This window comes from Pelophylax lessonae, assembly GCF_965119305.1.
Source record: "Pelophylax lessonae genome assembly, chromosome: 3".
NCBI lineage: Eukaryota > Metazoa > Chordata > Amphibia > Anura > Ranidae > Pelophylax > Pelophylax lessonae.
In genome coordinates this window covers 638,338,675-638,353,676 of record NC_138770.1, presented here as the reverse complement: position 1 = coordinate 638,353,676, position 15,002 = coordinate 638,338,675, and the positions used below count along the sequence as shown (strand labels likewise).

The 15,002-nt window shown below is 42.1% G+C and overlaps 1 protein-coding gene across 1 annotated transcript in view; it reads left to right on the top strand.

Moving 5' to 3' along the window:
• Positions 1 to 15,002, top strand: part of PREPL (prolyl endopeptidase like) — an 87,686-nt gene that overhangs the window by 46,145 nt on the left and 26,539 nt on the right. Inside the window, exons 6-8 of the mRNA XM_082249843.1 lie at positions 1,639 to 1,762; positions 9,697 to 9,913; positions 14,664 to 14,849. Coding sequence (XP_082105969.1) covers positions 1,639 to 1,762; positions 9,697 to 9,913; positions 14,664 to 14,849 — 527 coding nt within the window. The remainder of the gene's footprint in view (positions 1 to 1,638; positions 1,763 to 9,696; positions 9,914 to 14,663; positions 14,850 to 15,002) is intronic.

Sequence of the window (15,002 nt, the reverse complement as noted above, 5' to 3'; positions counted from 1 at the left end):
ATGTCCAAAAATATCGGCAGATATCGGCCGATACCGGTATCCGATGACCAAAATATCGGTATCGGCATTAAAGAAATGATGTCGGTTGATCACTAATCCCTATGTCAGGGGATTTCCTCACTTCTATCAACATCAAGGATGCCTACCTTCACATTCCAATATGTGCCAGTCACCAGCTTTTTCTTCGCTTTGCTGTGGGAGAGCAGTATTATCAGTTTGTGGCGTTACCCCTTGGTCTCGCCTCTGCTTCTCGGGTCTTCACAAAAGTGTTAGCCCCAGTGCTAGGATTGTTACGCCAGCAGGGGATTTTTGAAACCGTTAAATCAATGGGTTTAGTTCCAGTTTGATTTACTGCTGTTTGGGGGCTCTGGGCTTCAGCAAAATGGCAGCCTCCAGCAAGAAGCAAGTTGTTATGGATAAAATTCCGCTGGCTATACACAAAATTCATTTTGGCCTGATTGTGATGAACCAGCTCAAATTTACACAGTGGGTGGTCCTGTCAGCCACCTACAAACCGACAGTTGACTAGTCTATTTTAGTCTTTTGACTAAAAAATCTACGGAGCCAGGCGGAAAATTGTCATTTAAACAGTGCCTGCATTCAATCAGATTTGGAAATTGGCGCTGTGTAGCGTGGATATCAAACTCTTTTAGATTACAAAAAAAGTAAATGAGTTTGGCCAGCTTTAGCCATCTGCAGCATATGTTAAAGGATAAGTGTGGGAACACTAAAAAAAAAATCTGTACTCATCTCCCTCTTGCAGCTTCGGTGTGATTCTGCAGCTGCCCCCTGCTGGCTCTAAGCCCGAGAACTGAGCGATCAGATGACCGCTGATCGCTCAGTTCTCGGTCTTCACTGAGCTGAGAGAGGTGACTGTTAGTCACTGCTCTCTGCTCTGCCCCTCCAGCACTCACTGGAACGCCAGGTTATGGAGGTGATGGGCTCAAGCTCTGAGCGGCATGCTGAGAGGCAGAGCCAGCTGCTGGTTCAGGCACTTGGGTGGACCCTGACATTGTCAGAATCTTTACAGACCCTGCAGCAGCTACACTATATTGTCGAAAGTATTGGGACGCTGCCTTTACACACGCATAAACTTAATAGCATTCCAGTCTTAGTCCGTAGGGTTCAATATTGAGTTGGCCCACCCTTTGCAGCTATAACAGATTTAACTCTTCAGGGAAGGCTGTCCATAAAGGCATGGATGAGTGAGTTTGGTGTGGAGGAACTTGACTGGCCTGCACATAGTCCTGACCTCAACCTGATAGAACACCTTTGGATGAATTGGAGGGGAGACTGTGAGCCTGGCCTTCTCATCCAACATCAGTGCCTAACCTCACAAATGCGCTTCTGGAAAAATGGTCAAACATTCCCATAGACACACTCCTAAACCTTGTGGACAGCCTTCCCAGAAGAGTTGAAGCTGTTATAGCTGCAAAGGGTGAGCCAACCCAATATTGAACCCTATGGACTAAGACTGGGATGCCATTAAAGTTCATGTGCATGTAAAGGAAGGTATCCCAATACTTTTGACAATATAGTGTATGTGATGTCAATGAGCACAAGTAAGTGCACTCCTGTTACCTAAGCTTTGGCCATACTTCTGTTTTAATTATCTTTTTTTTTTTTTTCCCCCCTCAGAATGGGTTACTGACGATGTTTTGTTTCACACGAGACTGGAGAACCTTCGGTGCCGTTCTGTGTATCTGACAGATTTCAGTGATAGAGGAACTACTAAGCTTGTTTACAAGGAACAGGATCCCAGGTAACTCCAGATTCCTACAGAATGTAGTGGCCATTATAAGGTTCAGACTGAATTTCTTGTCTAATTGTGCATGATATGACCAATGTAAGCCAGAAACTCCCTGTGCCCCTCTGATGCTCCTCTCCCTTTTACCGAGGGCTCCAGTTCCCTAACTTCTAGCTAAGCCCTGCCAATGGAGCTAACGCACACCTGATGGTCCAAAGACAATTTGTTGTCTGATAAAGGAGCTTTCATTGAATAAATTAATGGTTTACCTCTTTTGTGTTTGGTGGTAACACCAATGTCAGGCAAGCTGAACCCTTGTAAACAAAGTGAAACCAGGATTAAAGAGATTCGGAAAGTGGTTATAAACCCTTCCATATACCCAGTGAAGTGATTATACTTAAGTGATACACAGAGAATAAACAAATCCTCCTAGATAAGTTGTACCTGTTTATCTGCAGTCTTCTCTTCTCTACATCCGTTCAAAGTCCAGAATTTATAAAGTTTGTCTAAGCCGCCAGATAAAAGGGGGCGTAGAGATAAAGTTACATGTTAAAAGTGTGTAAAAATCTGCGCTAGGCCACCAACAATTGAACAGCAAGCAGCCGCTTACTGTACATAACTGTGATACCAGTTCATACAAACATAAATAAAATTAAGTAATGTTATGAGTGCAATCATACAGAAAATTATATATATTGAAATTGATTAAACACTTATAAAGTGCAGCAGATTAATGCGTATATAATGAGCTCTTAACCATACAGACCCAAAATTCATATTAACAAAGTTTATCACATGTAAAATAGCCCATTCATAGTTAAATAGTTAGTTTGAAAAAAAGACACAAGTCCATCCGGCTCAACCAATAAAAAACAAAAACCAGTAATCACTAATGACCCAGACCTAATCTCGGAGGTAGTAGTCCAGGACAACCTGGGCTCTAGCGATCACAGGATGATCACATTTAGCGTATATAACAAGGCAAGTGGGGAACATAAGAACCCTAAACTTCAGAAGGGCAAACTTTCAAAAATTGTGCTCAATGATGGAAAGGGTAAACTGGGACCAAACCCTGGGATCCCTGACCACAGAGGAAAAATGGGAATGCTTTAGGAACATATTAAACAAATGCATCTTGCAGTGCATTCCTATGGGAAATACATTTAGAAGAGACAAGCCAAACCTGGCTGGCTAAACCGTAATGTTAAAAAACTTATTAGGGGGAAAAAAATGGCCTTCAAGTAATATAAATCGGAGGGCACAGTATCGGCTTTCGAGCAATACAAGGAGGCAAATAAGAAAAGTAAATACGAAATCAAAATGGCCAAAATAAACTTTGAGAGACAAATAGCGGAGGATAGTAAAAAGAAATTCTTTAACCAATTGCCGACCGCCGCACAACTATTTACTGCGGCGGTCAGCCCCTCACAGGCAGAGTGACGTAGGTCTACGTCGCTAGCCTGTGAGGGTCTAGGGAGCGAGCACGCACCACCGGAGGCGCGCTCCCGAGTGGTCACGGACCCCCCCCCCCCCCCCCGCGTGTGACCGGTGGACCCGATCGTCCGCCGGTCACTTGCGATCGTCGGTGGAGAGGGAGAAAGTCAGGCGGCTAATGTAAACAAGCCGCCTGTCATTCTCCCTGGTGTATGAATGATGATCATACGGTTCTACTATGTAGAACCGTTGATCACTGTTCATACATCTGAAGCGACAGCCAATCACAGTTAGAATCACGCCCCTAGGGACACACATAGCCCCTCCCTCTAAAAAAAGTTAACCCCTTCACTGCCAGTGTAATTTTACAGTAGCAGTGCATATATATATATATATATATATATATATATATATATATATATATATATATAGCACTGATTACTGTAGAAATGTCACTGGTAACCCCAAAAGTGTCAAAAATGTCAGTCAAGGGTCCGATCTGTCCGCCGCAATGTCGCAGTCCCGCAAAAAAAAAATCGCAGATCGCCGCCATTACGCATTAAAAAAAAAAAAACACCAAAAATGACAATCTTTCCCTTTGTTAGTAAACGCGATAACTTTTGCGCAAACCAATCAAAATACACTTTTTGCGATTTTTTTTTACCAAACATATGTAGCATAAAACAAATTGGCCGAAAATGTTAAAAAATTTTGATTTTTACATTTTTTTGGGGGGAATTTCATATAAAAAAATGTGAAAAAATATTGTTATTTTTGCAAAATTGTCACTCTTTTTTTGTTTATAGCGCATGATCAAAAAATCGCACAGGTGATCAAATACCACAAAAAGAAAGCTCTGTTTGTGGGAAAAAGGGACGTCAAATTTGTTTGGGCACAGCGTCGCACGTCCGCGCAATTGTCCGTTAAAGTCACGCAGTGCCGAATCGCAAAATACCCCCTGGTCAGGAAGGGGGTAAAATCTTCCGGGGCTTAAGTGGTTAAATATATCAACAGCAAAAAAACTAGGGCAGAGCATATTGCACACATAATTAGCAATGATGGGAGAATGGTTACAGAGGACACTGAAAAAACAACCGTACTGAATGTTTTTTTCTCGTCAGTCTTTACACAGGAAAAGGAGGGGTACACTGACCATGACTGTATGGTTAGTAGTAATACACAGGACTTGCCGCTATGGCTTACAGAGGGGGAAATCGGGGAAAGGCTGGATAAAATTAACACAAATAAATCACCAGGCCCGGATGGCGTACATCCGAGAGTACTCAAAGAACTTAGTAAGATTATATCTAGACCACTGTTCCTGATCTTTGCTGACAGTATTATGACAGGAAATGTACCAGGGGACTGGAGGAAAGCTAACGTGATACCGATATTCAAAAAAGGGCAGAGGCATGTCCTGGGAAAATTATAGGCATGTCAGTCTGACATCGATAGTATGTAAACTTCTGGAGGGGATGATAAGGGACTATATCGTAGAGTTTGCTAAAGACAACAACATTATCAGCAGTAATCAGCACGGGTTTACAAACGGGCGTTCTTGTCAAACCAATCTCTTAACATTCTACGGGGAGGTGAACTGTGAGCTAGATAGGGGGAGCCCAGTGGATGTGGTGTACCTGGATTTCGGTAAGGCGTTTGATACAGTTCCCCATCGACCGCAAGGTTTGCTCTTGGATATGGAACTGGCTAAAAGGACGTGTCCAAAGGGTGGTAATAAATAGCTGTCACTAACCTGGTTGGAGGCTGAGGTAACGAGAGGGCTCCCCTTGCAGCTGAGTGCAGAGCACCCCTGGAGATGGTGACAGAGGGTGCTGTGCCCAAAGGTGCACGGGTTGCCTGCAGGTGTAGCTGTTTCAGGAATAGGATCCGCAGTAGATAAGACAGCCACTTGGATCACTGGAAGTGCAGGCAGGTTACTGCAAATCAAGGTCAGAAGCCAGGCCGAGGGTCAAACATAGGTAGTCAATCAGGAGCAGGCAGGGAGAAGTCCGTAAGGCAAGCCGGGTTCAGAGCAGGAGAAAGCCAGAAGCAGTTCAAGGATAGCCGGGTAACGGGTAATCAATCAAGCAGGAGTTTCAAGGCACAAGGAAATCAGGTACTAGCTGAAGATAATCCAGCAATGAATGGCAGCCAGTGCTGAGTTTATATAGGTAGTGGATGTAGATAATTGGTACTAATTAGGAAGTCCCACATGGCCATTTTGGAAATTAGCATATATGTCATTTCCTGACAGTCCTGCATGGCCATTTTGGAAATTGGCATATCTGCCATTCTCTATCAAGTTCTTCCCTGACAATAGCGCATACTCAGACTGGTCTGAGGTGGTAAGTGGGGTCCCCCAAGGCTCAGTCCTGGGACCAACCCTGTTCAATTTATTCATAAACAGCTTTGAGGACAGGATCAGTAGTTCTATATCAGTTTTTGTAGATGACACAAAATTGGGCAGGGCAATAACTGCACAGCATGAAGCAGATATCCTACAGAATGACCTGGACAAAATAACAGAGTGGGCAACGACATGGCAAATGAGGTTTAATGTGGAGAAGTGTAAGGTTTTGCACTTGATGACTAAAAACATAAAAGCACAATACACTTTAGGGGGGGGAACCTTTGGGGGAATCAAACATGGAGAAAGATCTGGGAGTCTTGGTAGAGGATAGATTAGGCAATAGCATGCAATGTCAAGCGGCAGCTGCCAAAGGCGGCAGAATATTAGCATGCATAAAGAAGGGGATGTATTCCAGAGATAAAACTACATACATCTCAAGGATCAGAACATTCAGGGGTATGAGAGCTGATTACGGCCACACACACCTACACAGGTTGAACTGGATGGACTATTGTCTTTATTCAACCTCACCTACTATGTAACTATGTAAGTAAAGAAAACCCAACCATACAATCTCATTGTAATGTTCTGGTACCTCTGGTACCCTTGTTCCATATTTCTCCTTTGCTAATTGCGTCCCATCTTGTGTAACAAGAGACGCATATACCTTTAAGACCGGATGACATCATTGCCGAGCGCCGCTATGAGCGGCTATTTCAATCGCCGGCTTTCTCTCACTCATCGCTCGTTCAAACCACATGTTCACCGCACCTTCTCCTGTGAAGTCGGAGCTGCTGACATTTCCTTTGCTGAACTGACGCCGGAACCTCGCCGCTGATCCGTATCTCGCTACGGGATCACCTCTCTATCTATGGACATTGTTACTACTAACCTATCTAAGTGATAAGTACCCCACAGGGGATTCCTTACTAACCAATCTCCTACTGTCATCTACTGCAATTACCAGGACTATCTATCTATCTATTCCATACCATCTGCATAGACTGTTAGCTCTTGGGACTACCTTCAACTATCCTTGCACTAGGTTACTCTGTCTAAGTATACTCCATCTGTGTCCTCTTACCATCTGCACTATACTAGACATCAGAACCTATCTGCTTTACCATCACCTGCAACTCTCCTAATATTACTCCTAGTAATCACCATACAACCTGTCTCTCATCTATACATTCTCATATGTTCTATCCCTCCACTAAAACATCTGATTGAGTATATGTATATTGCATAACAGGCTGTACACCGTGATGAAGTCCTGAGAGTTGGATAGGTTTATTCAACAGTATCTCTACAAGGCTACTGAGTGTGATAATTCTGCAGCTGAAAATCCATCCATTAACAAAAACGCATGAACGTTACACTCATATACACAATCCTATGCCCGTACCAGTAAAGTCTGTAAGGTTCTAATATCTAGTTTTTGAGATGTTGCAATATGTCGCCAACTTGTTTATTCCATGCCTAGAACACTTGGTGCTGTCCTTACAAATCATGGAGATCATACAAAACACTACATGTAGTAGTTTTTTGTTGTTGGGTGTATTCATTTTTGCATCAACGAATTTAAGTAATACTAAAGATTTTGTATTCTAATTTATAATATTAACCCTACTTTCGTGTAATGAGCTAAACAAATGTTCTATAAAACTCAGTTTTGTCAATTTTTTGGAAATTGTTCTTGTGTTCATTGAGATATTAAAATCTTACTTTTCAAAGGGAGTGTACTCATTTATGCTAAGCACTGTACAAATGTGAAAATGCATATGTGATAAATGATCAACTCGTTAAGGTCATAAGTATCTAGTAAAAAAAAAACAGTGAAATCAAAGTCCATCCAATACGTCTTTTATACCTAAATTATATAACTACAAATAAATGTCTCTAAAAAAATCCATTGCCTCTTCATCCAAATCTCAAAATGCTCCAGCAAATCGTGTGTGATGGACTACAAAACACCTCCTTCCCTAACCACAAATCTCTTGCTTTCTTGGTGCTCACACTTGCACTGTACACTCACCAGACTTTCATGACAATAGCTTAGATTTATGCTGGCCTTCCTGGCTGCCTTCCAACTCGCCTCCTGCCAGCTTCTGATCTTTGCACCTTTTAATCCTCTAAATGCATTTTGGCCATCAAGCATAAGCAATTAAATAGAAAGACATAGTGCAGCATTTTTATTGCAATTGTAAAAACAAAAACACTTCCAAGTGTGCACTCATATTAAAAATACAAATGCCAGTATTCAATAATGGTTCTATACCATATGGATCCAAGATGGCCACCACTGACCCAACTTTGCAAGTGCATCTTCACTTATAGTTTTCCCTTATTCCTACTGCAGTCTCAGATACCTGTAGATACTGCCATTCAATTCCACCTAAAGCAGCTTTCTGCAAAGGGGTGACAATTAAGCTGCACTGCTCCTAAATTCAGAGCAGAGTTGACTCCCTCATGTGGGGCTGGGCCTGCTTGCACTACAGTGGGAGGAGAAGATATTGCAGGGGGCATAACTATAAGCAATGTCTTGACTTCTTCACAACCCTGTAGCTTGTCAGTCAACAGCTGCTTTCTGCAGCTTTAAAAACCTTGTGAATGACATAGTTAAAGCCCAACTCCAGGCTTAAAGGAGATTTAAATAGTGCACTGCAATTATTTTACTCCTCAATCTCGATTGCAAACACAGTATGCTCGACAACAGCTTGGCACGCCTCACAGCTTCTGGCACACTGTAATCTGGAGTGACAAGACCAAAATAGAGCTTTATGGTCACAACCATAAGCGCTATGTTTGAAGGGGGGTCACCAGTGACAAGAATACCATCCGCTCTGTGAAGCATGGTGGTGGCTGACTGATGTTTTTGGGAGGTATAAGCTTCTAAAGGCATGGGGAATATTGTGAAAATTGATGGCAAGATGAATGCAGCATGTTATCAGAAAATACTGGCAGACAATTTGCACTGTTCTGCATGAAAACTGCGCATGGGACGCTCTTAAACTTTCCAGTACGACAATGACTCTAAGCACAAGGCCAAGCTGACCCTCCTCCATTGGTTACAGCAGAAAAAGTTGTAGGTTCTGGAGTGGCCATCACAGTCTCCTTATCTTAATATCATCAAGCCACTCTGGGGAGATCTTTAACGTCCAGTTCATACAAGACGACCAAAGACTTTGCATGACCTGGATGTGTTTTGCCAAGACGAAAGGGGAGCTTCAAGAATTGGGAGACTCATAAACAAATATTACAAAAGACTGCACTCTGTCATTGATGCTAAAGGGAGCAATACACAGTATTAAAGGGGTTGTAAAGTCAGAAGTTTTTTTTATCTTCATGCATTCTATGCATGTAGATAAAAAGCCTTCTGTGTGCAGCAGCCCCCTCAGCCCCCTAATACTTACCTGAGCCCCTTCTCTATCCAGTGATGTCCATGAATGCCTCAACCATCCAGAACTCTCTCCCCTGATTGGCTGAGACACAGCAGTGGCGCCATTGGCTTCTTCTGCTGTCAATCAAACTCAGCCAATCAGGAGAGAGAGGAGCGGGGCCGAACCACAGCACGGAGCTGCAGCTCGGCTCAGGTGCCCCCATAGCAAGCTGCTTGCTGTGGGGGCACTTAACAGGGGGGAGGGGCCAGGTGCTCCAGCCAGCAACCAAAGAAGAGGAGGATCCGGGCTGCCCTGTGCAAAACCAACTACACAGAAGAGGTAAGTATAACATGTTTGTTATTTTAATAGGAAAAAAAAAAAAAACGGGACTTTACAATCACCTTAAGAACTAAGAGTATGCAGAATTTTGAACAGGGGTCATTTCATTTGTTTACCTGTTGCCACATTTTGTTTTATGATTGTGTCATTCTGTTATCACCTACAGTTACAGAATATGAATCCTATAGGAAATGTGTTTTACTGGCTCCCGGCTCATGTTTTCTTTAAAATACATACTGTATATTACCAATTCTCCAAGGGTATGCAAACTGTTGAATACAACTGTGTGTGTAAATATATATATATATATATATATATATATATATATATATAATTTATTTTATTTTTTTTGGGTGTGGGGGGGTAACTATACTTCTGTGTAAATACACTAATATTGCAGTATTGTTTCTGTTATGTAATCATTGAATTCAATTTTGCATTGTTAGGTTTTTTGTTGATCTCTACATGACCAGAGACCGCAGCTTCCTCACCATCAACAGTAACAGTAAAACCACCTCTGAGGTCCGGCTAGTAGACTGTAATTGTTCTTTTCAATCCCCTTTCCTGGTACAGCCACGAGTGACGGGCATTACTTACCATGTGGAACACAGCAATGGGTATCTTTATATTCTGACAACTCATGGAGAGCCTGCTGAGTACAAGGTAGGTATACTACTTTCATGGATCCAGAGGGATTGTACTTGGACTAAAAAAAAGCTAAATTAAAGAGTAACTTCACATTTTTTGCAAAAAAAACATTCCCCTCTGGGTGATCTATGTACATTGCAAGTATTTTAACAAACTTAGTTTCAGATTCCCACCTTTTGTTATTCTGAACAATTAGCAGCTTGTATGTGTCCATGTGCTAAGTGAATTTAACCACTTTACCACCGGAGGATTTTGCTGTCTTACGTCTGGGCCACTTTTTGCGATTCGGCACTGTGCAACTTTAACTGACAATTGCGCGGTCATGCAACGCCGTACTCAAGCGAAATTTACGTCCTTTTTTTCCCACAAACAGAGCTTTCTTTTGGTGGTATTTGATCACCTGTTCGATTTTTACTTTTTGCGCTATAAACAAAAAAATAGCGACAATTTTGAAAAAATAACAATATTTTTCACATTTTTTTTATATGAAATTTCCCCCCAAAAAAATGTAAAAATCAAAATTTGTTATCATATTGGGCCAATTTGTTTTCTGCTACATATTTTTGGTGAAAAAAATTGCAATAAGCGTGTTTTGATTGGTTTGCGCAAAAGTTATTGCGTTTACTAACTAAGGGAAAGATTTCTGTCATTTTTGGTGGGTTTTTTTTTAATGAGTAATGGCGGCGATCTGCGATTTCTTTTGCGGGACTGCGACATTGCCGCGGACAGATTGGACCCTTGACTGACATTTTTGACACTTTTGGGGGTACCAGTGACATTACTACAGTAATCAGTGCTATACATATGCACTGTTACTGTAAAAATGACACTGGCAGTGAAGGGGTTAATTTTTATTGGTGATCAAGGGGTTAATGTATGCCTGGTGCTTACTGACGTGTGTGGGGGGAGGTGGCTGAGTAACACAAGGACAGATCGCAGGTTCAGCTATGCTGAACCCTGCAATCTGACCCTGTCTGTCACTTAGGAGATCCGCCCGCTTTGTTTACACAAGCGGGCGGATCTCCACACTCGATTCCCCGACGATCAGGGAAGAGCGGCGGTGATCCCCTGGCCCGACTCCCGCTGTGACTGAATACAGCCGGAGCGAGCCTCCGGCGGCGTGCGCGGGGAATGTCTGGCGACGTAGGTCTACGTCGTCAGACGTTATCGAGCCACTTTGCCGCAGTAGAGCTCCAGTGAGCAGCGGTAAAGTGGTAAATGGGAGTGATTTCATATTTATCAATCAGCTGCTGTACTTGCAGGATTCTTATGCGGAAAGTGGCAGGGTCTGTATCCCTTTAGATATGATTTCCTATTGGGAGTATCTCATCTAAAATGTAATTTTTGTTGCAGGGGATGACAAAAATCTGAGTGGTATCTTAGCATAGACTTCTGGGAAAATCTGTGAGCCAATCACACAAGCAGGAAATGACATTTCTAGGGGGCAATCTGTATGCCATCTGTGTACAGAATGCCTTCAGGTTGCCATATTGCATTTTACAGGAAATTGCAGAGCTACAGATTGAAAAGGAAAGATCTTTTTTTATTTCTTTTTTTTTATAATATTAAATTACATTATGACTTGTGTCGCAATATAATACGCTATATTTTTTCTTTTTTTATTATTTTTTTCCCTACAAAAGTGCAGTTACCCTTTAAAAAATGAATTAGGGGTCTGCTCCATTCTGTTTTCATAACAAGCATGATCATAGGCTTCCAAGAAGTGCTTAGCACTGGCCTGCCCTTCCCTCCTCCCACATTCTTCTGTTAGCCCTTCACTATGGTGGGTGGCCTTCATGGCCAGGAGGTACGTGTGATTGGTGGAAAGGGTGGTTAAGCCAGCAATTGTACACTACTGGGAAGGGTTAAAACATTCTTGATTTTTCACCCTGGGTTTAAAAATGCACGTAAATGTAGGCAGTGTCTGCATTGTATTTCAGAAGCCTGTACTTAAAGGGTAACTCCACTTTCATGGGGGGAAAAAAACTAGCAAATAAAGAAAAAACAATATAGTGTATACAATTGCGACACAAATCATATTGTAATTGAATGTTATTAAAAATGATCTTTCCTTTTCAATGTGCAGCTGTTGTAATTTTCTGAAAATGCAATGCAATATGGCTACCTGGAGCTGTTCTGTACACAGAATGTATACTGACCACACCCCAGAAACACCATTTCCTGCTTCTGTGATTGGCTCACCAATTTTCCCAGAAGTCTGCCTAAGATATAAATCAGATTTCTGGCATCCCCTGCAACAAAAATGTCATTTTTGGTGAGATACTCCCAATAGGAATACATCTAATGGGCCATACACACTATACAATTGTTTTTAATTTTTTTCCTTTAGATTTACCAAAACCATAAAATATGAGGTCAAATCTTAACACTTTAAATTTGTATGCAATGAGGCAGGCCCCTGCACTACATAGTTGAAGGTAAATCTAAAGGAAATCTAACAACAAAAGGCGTATAGTGTGTATCCAGCTTAAGGGGATGCAGGCGCAGCAGATTTCCTCATTAGAGCCCTGCAGCTGCCAGAGCTGATAGATAATTATGAAACCACTCCCATTTGACCCACTCAGCAGAGAAGCCCAGAGAAACAAACAATGATTCCTTCAGAATAACAAAGGGTAGGAATCTTCAACAAAGCTTGTTAAAATCCCTGCAATGTACAGAGATCACCCAGAGGGGAATGTTTTTTTCTCAACGGAAGTGGAGTTACGCTTTAAAATATTAATAATAAAATCGGAAACACTGTAAATTTGGTAAAATATCAAGGTGAAATTGCAGTTTAAAAAGTTGGTCACATCCAGAGCCTGCCTGTTGTCTTTAGTTCTACTTTAGGTAACCAAATATAGTTAAGACATAACTAAAGGCAATTTTTATTTAGTTTTGGAGGGGGGTTAGAACCCTGGTCAGGTTTTTATTTCTGTCTGTGCCCCCGTTCAGGAGATTCACCCTCTCTATTTGTCCTGGTGACTGTTACCAGTGAAAGAAAATCCCAAATTTTAGGTTGTCATCAGAACAGGAATAGAGGGGGCATTTTTTTAATAAGACACTAGTTCTGGTGACTCCAGTGACAACTATGGATCTCCTTATTTTGGAGAGATTTCCTGATTTGGCTATCGGGGAGGAAGTGAAGGAAAATCTCCTCAATGGGACACAAATAGCAAAGAAACTGACAGGGGTTATAACCCTCCCTTATTCCAAAATGAGAAAAGAAAATGTTTGCCTTTTCTTCTACTTTAACCATTTGCCAACCGTATACTGTATATATACAGCGGCAAGGCGGCTCTCCTGTACCTGTACATTAAACCTGCACTTCCGGGTCTGGGGTGTGCCGCAATCAGCAGGTCCGGTGGACTCAATGTCTGGGAGCCACTGATCATTCGGGAAACAACAGACCTATGTAAACAAGGCAGACTGCCGTTCTGTCAGTAGGGAAGGTAGGGATCCTGTGTTCCTGCAACATGGATCTTTGCCTTTGCATATTACAAGCACCTCCCTCACAGTAACCAAGCACATTTTAGGCACACATTTAACCCTTTAATCGCACCTGATGTTAACCCCTTTCTAGCCAGTATCATTAGTACAGTGACAGTGTATATTTTTAGCACTGATCACTGTATTAGTGTCACTGTTCCCCATAAAAAGTGTCACTTAATGTCCGTTTTGTCCGCCGCAATGTTGCAGCCCCGCTATAAGTCGCTGATCGCCACTATTACTAGCAATTGTCAGTTAAAGTAACTCAATGCCATATTGCAAAAAATTACTTGGTCATGAAGGGGGGTAAACCTTTCAGAGCTGAAGTGGAAGTAAATTCAGCCTTTTGTGGTAAGTGTTGCTCTTACCACAGGCTGGACATACATGGATCAATTTCTTTTGATCAGCCACAGGGATGATCGAAAAAAAGCTCCTTGGATTCCCCCATCCACGCAATTGAGGGGAATGGGGGAATCCTTCCCCCTGTGCGATTTGTATTCTGAAAGCGAGGTCAACTCATCTGTCAGAATACACTGATCAGTTTTACAGCCAATTGGCTGCAGCTCTGATTGAAGGAAAATTTTACAACCAGCCGGTTTGAGAGAAGTCAATCAGTAGATTGACTTCTCTGGAATGGGAACAACCATAGATGGATCCATCTATGGCTGTGTACGCAGCCTATTGCACTAAGGAGTGCACCCCGAAGCTCAATCTCACTTTTGATACAAATAAAGGGATTGAGCACAGAAACCCCCCCTGTTCCTTTCTCTACAGTGAATGAATGGGAAGTGCTCTGTCCTGAGCACCTACCTGTTCATTTACAAACTAAAGCGTATTAAATACAGTTTACTATGCTTCAGTTATGAATGAACACAGTGAGTGATTGGTACCAATCACTCATTGTGTTTATTTAGAAAAGGAAGGGGCTGGTGAATTACATATTTACTGGCCCCCTCCCTGCTCTCTTTATCCTGAAATGATCTGCCGCAGAATTCTGTGGGAGAGGAGGGAAGCCAGGGGGGAGGCATTGGGAGAGGGGGGGTGGGCTGAAAGGGCAATCTGTGCCTGTGATTAGGGTGTGCCCAGGCACACCCTGTGTCCACGCCTATGGATGGATCAAAATTTGGCCGGTCCCTGCTGAACCAGACAAATTTCGATCCATCTCTGGAAAACTTTAATCATATGTAAGCAACAGATACCTCTGTTTTTAAATTTAATTGGTCTCTGTTATGATGTTCAACTTGGCACTGACTCTTACCTCTTCTTGTTGTTGGTACAGTTAATGAAGGCTCCTGTCAATAGCTCTATAAATCAATGGAAGACAATTTATCATGTAAAGCCACATTCCCGATTGGTGGATATGGAGATAATAAAGGATCACTGTGTTATGTTCTTGAAACGACACAATGAGCTTCATATGGAGGTGACTTCCTTATCCAGTGAATTGCTTTACCACTCTTTGAAGGTAAGTTTTTGGGTCCTTTACTCATAGCAGCTGTTGTGAAGTCCTTGTGCTAAAGCTTTAAATGCACTCTGCTGATAAAAGAAAAAAATAACTATAAAAAAATACATATAATTCTGTTTAAATTTTGTGTCCACCCAGTCCAGAGATGCACAC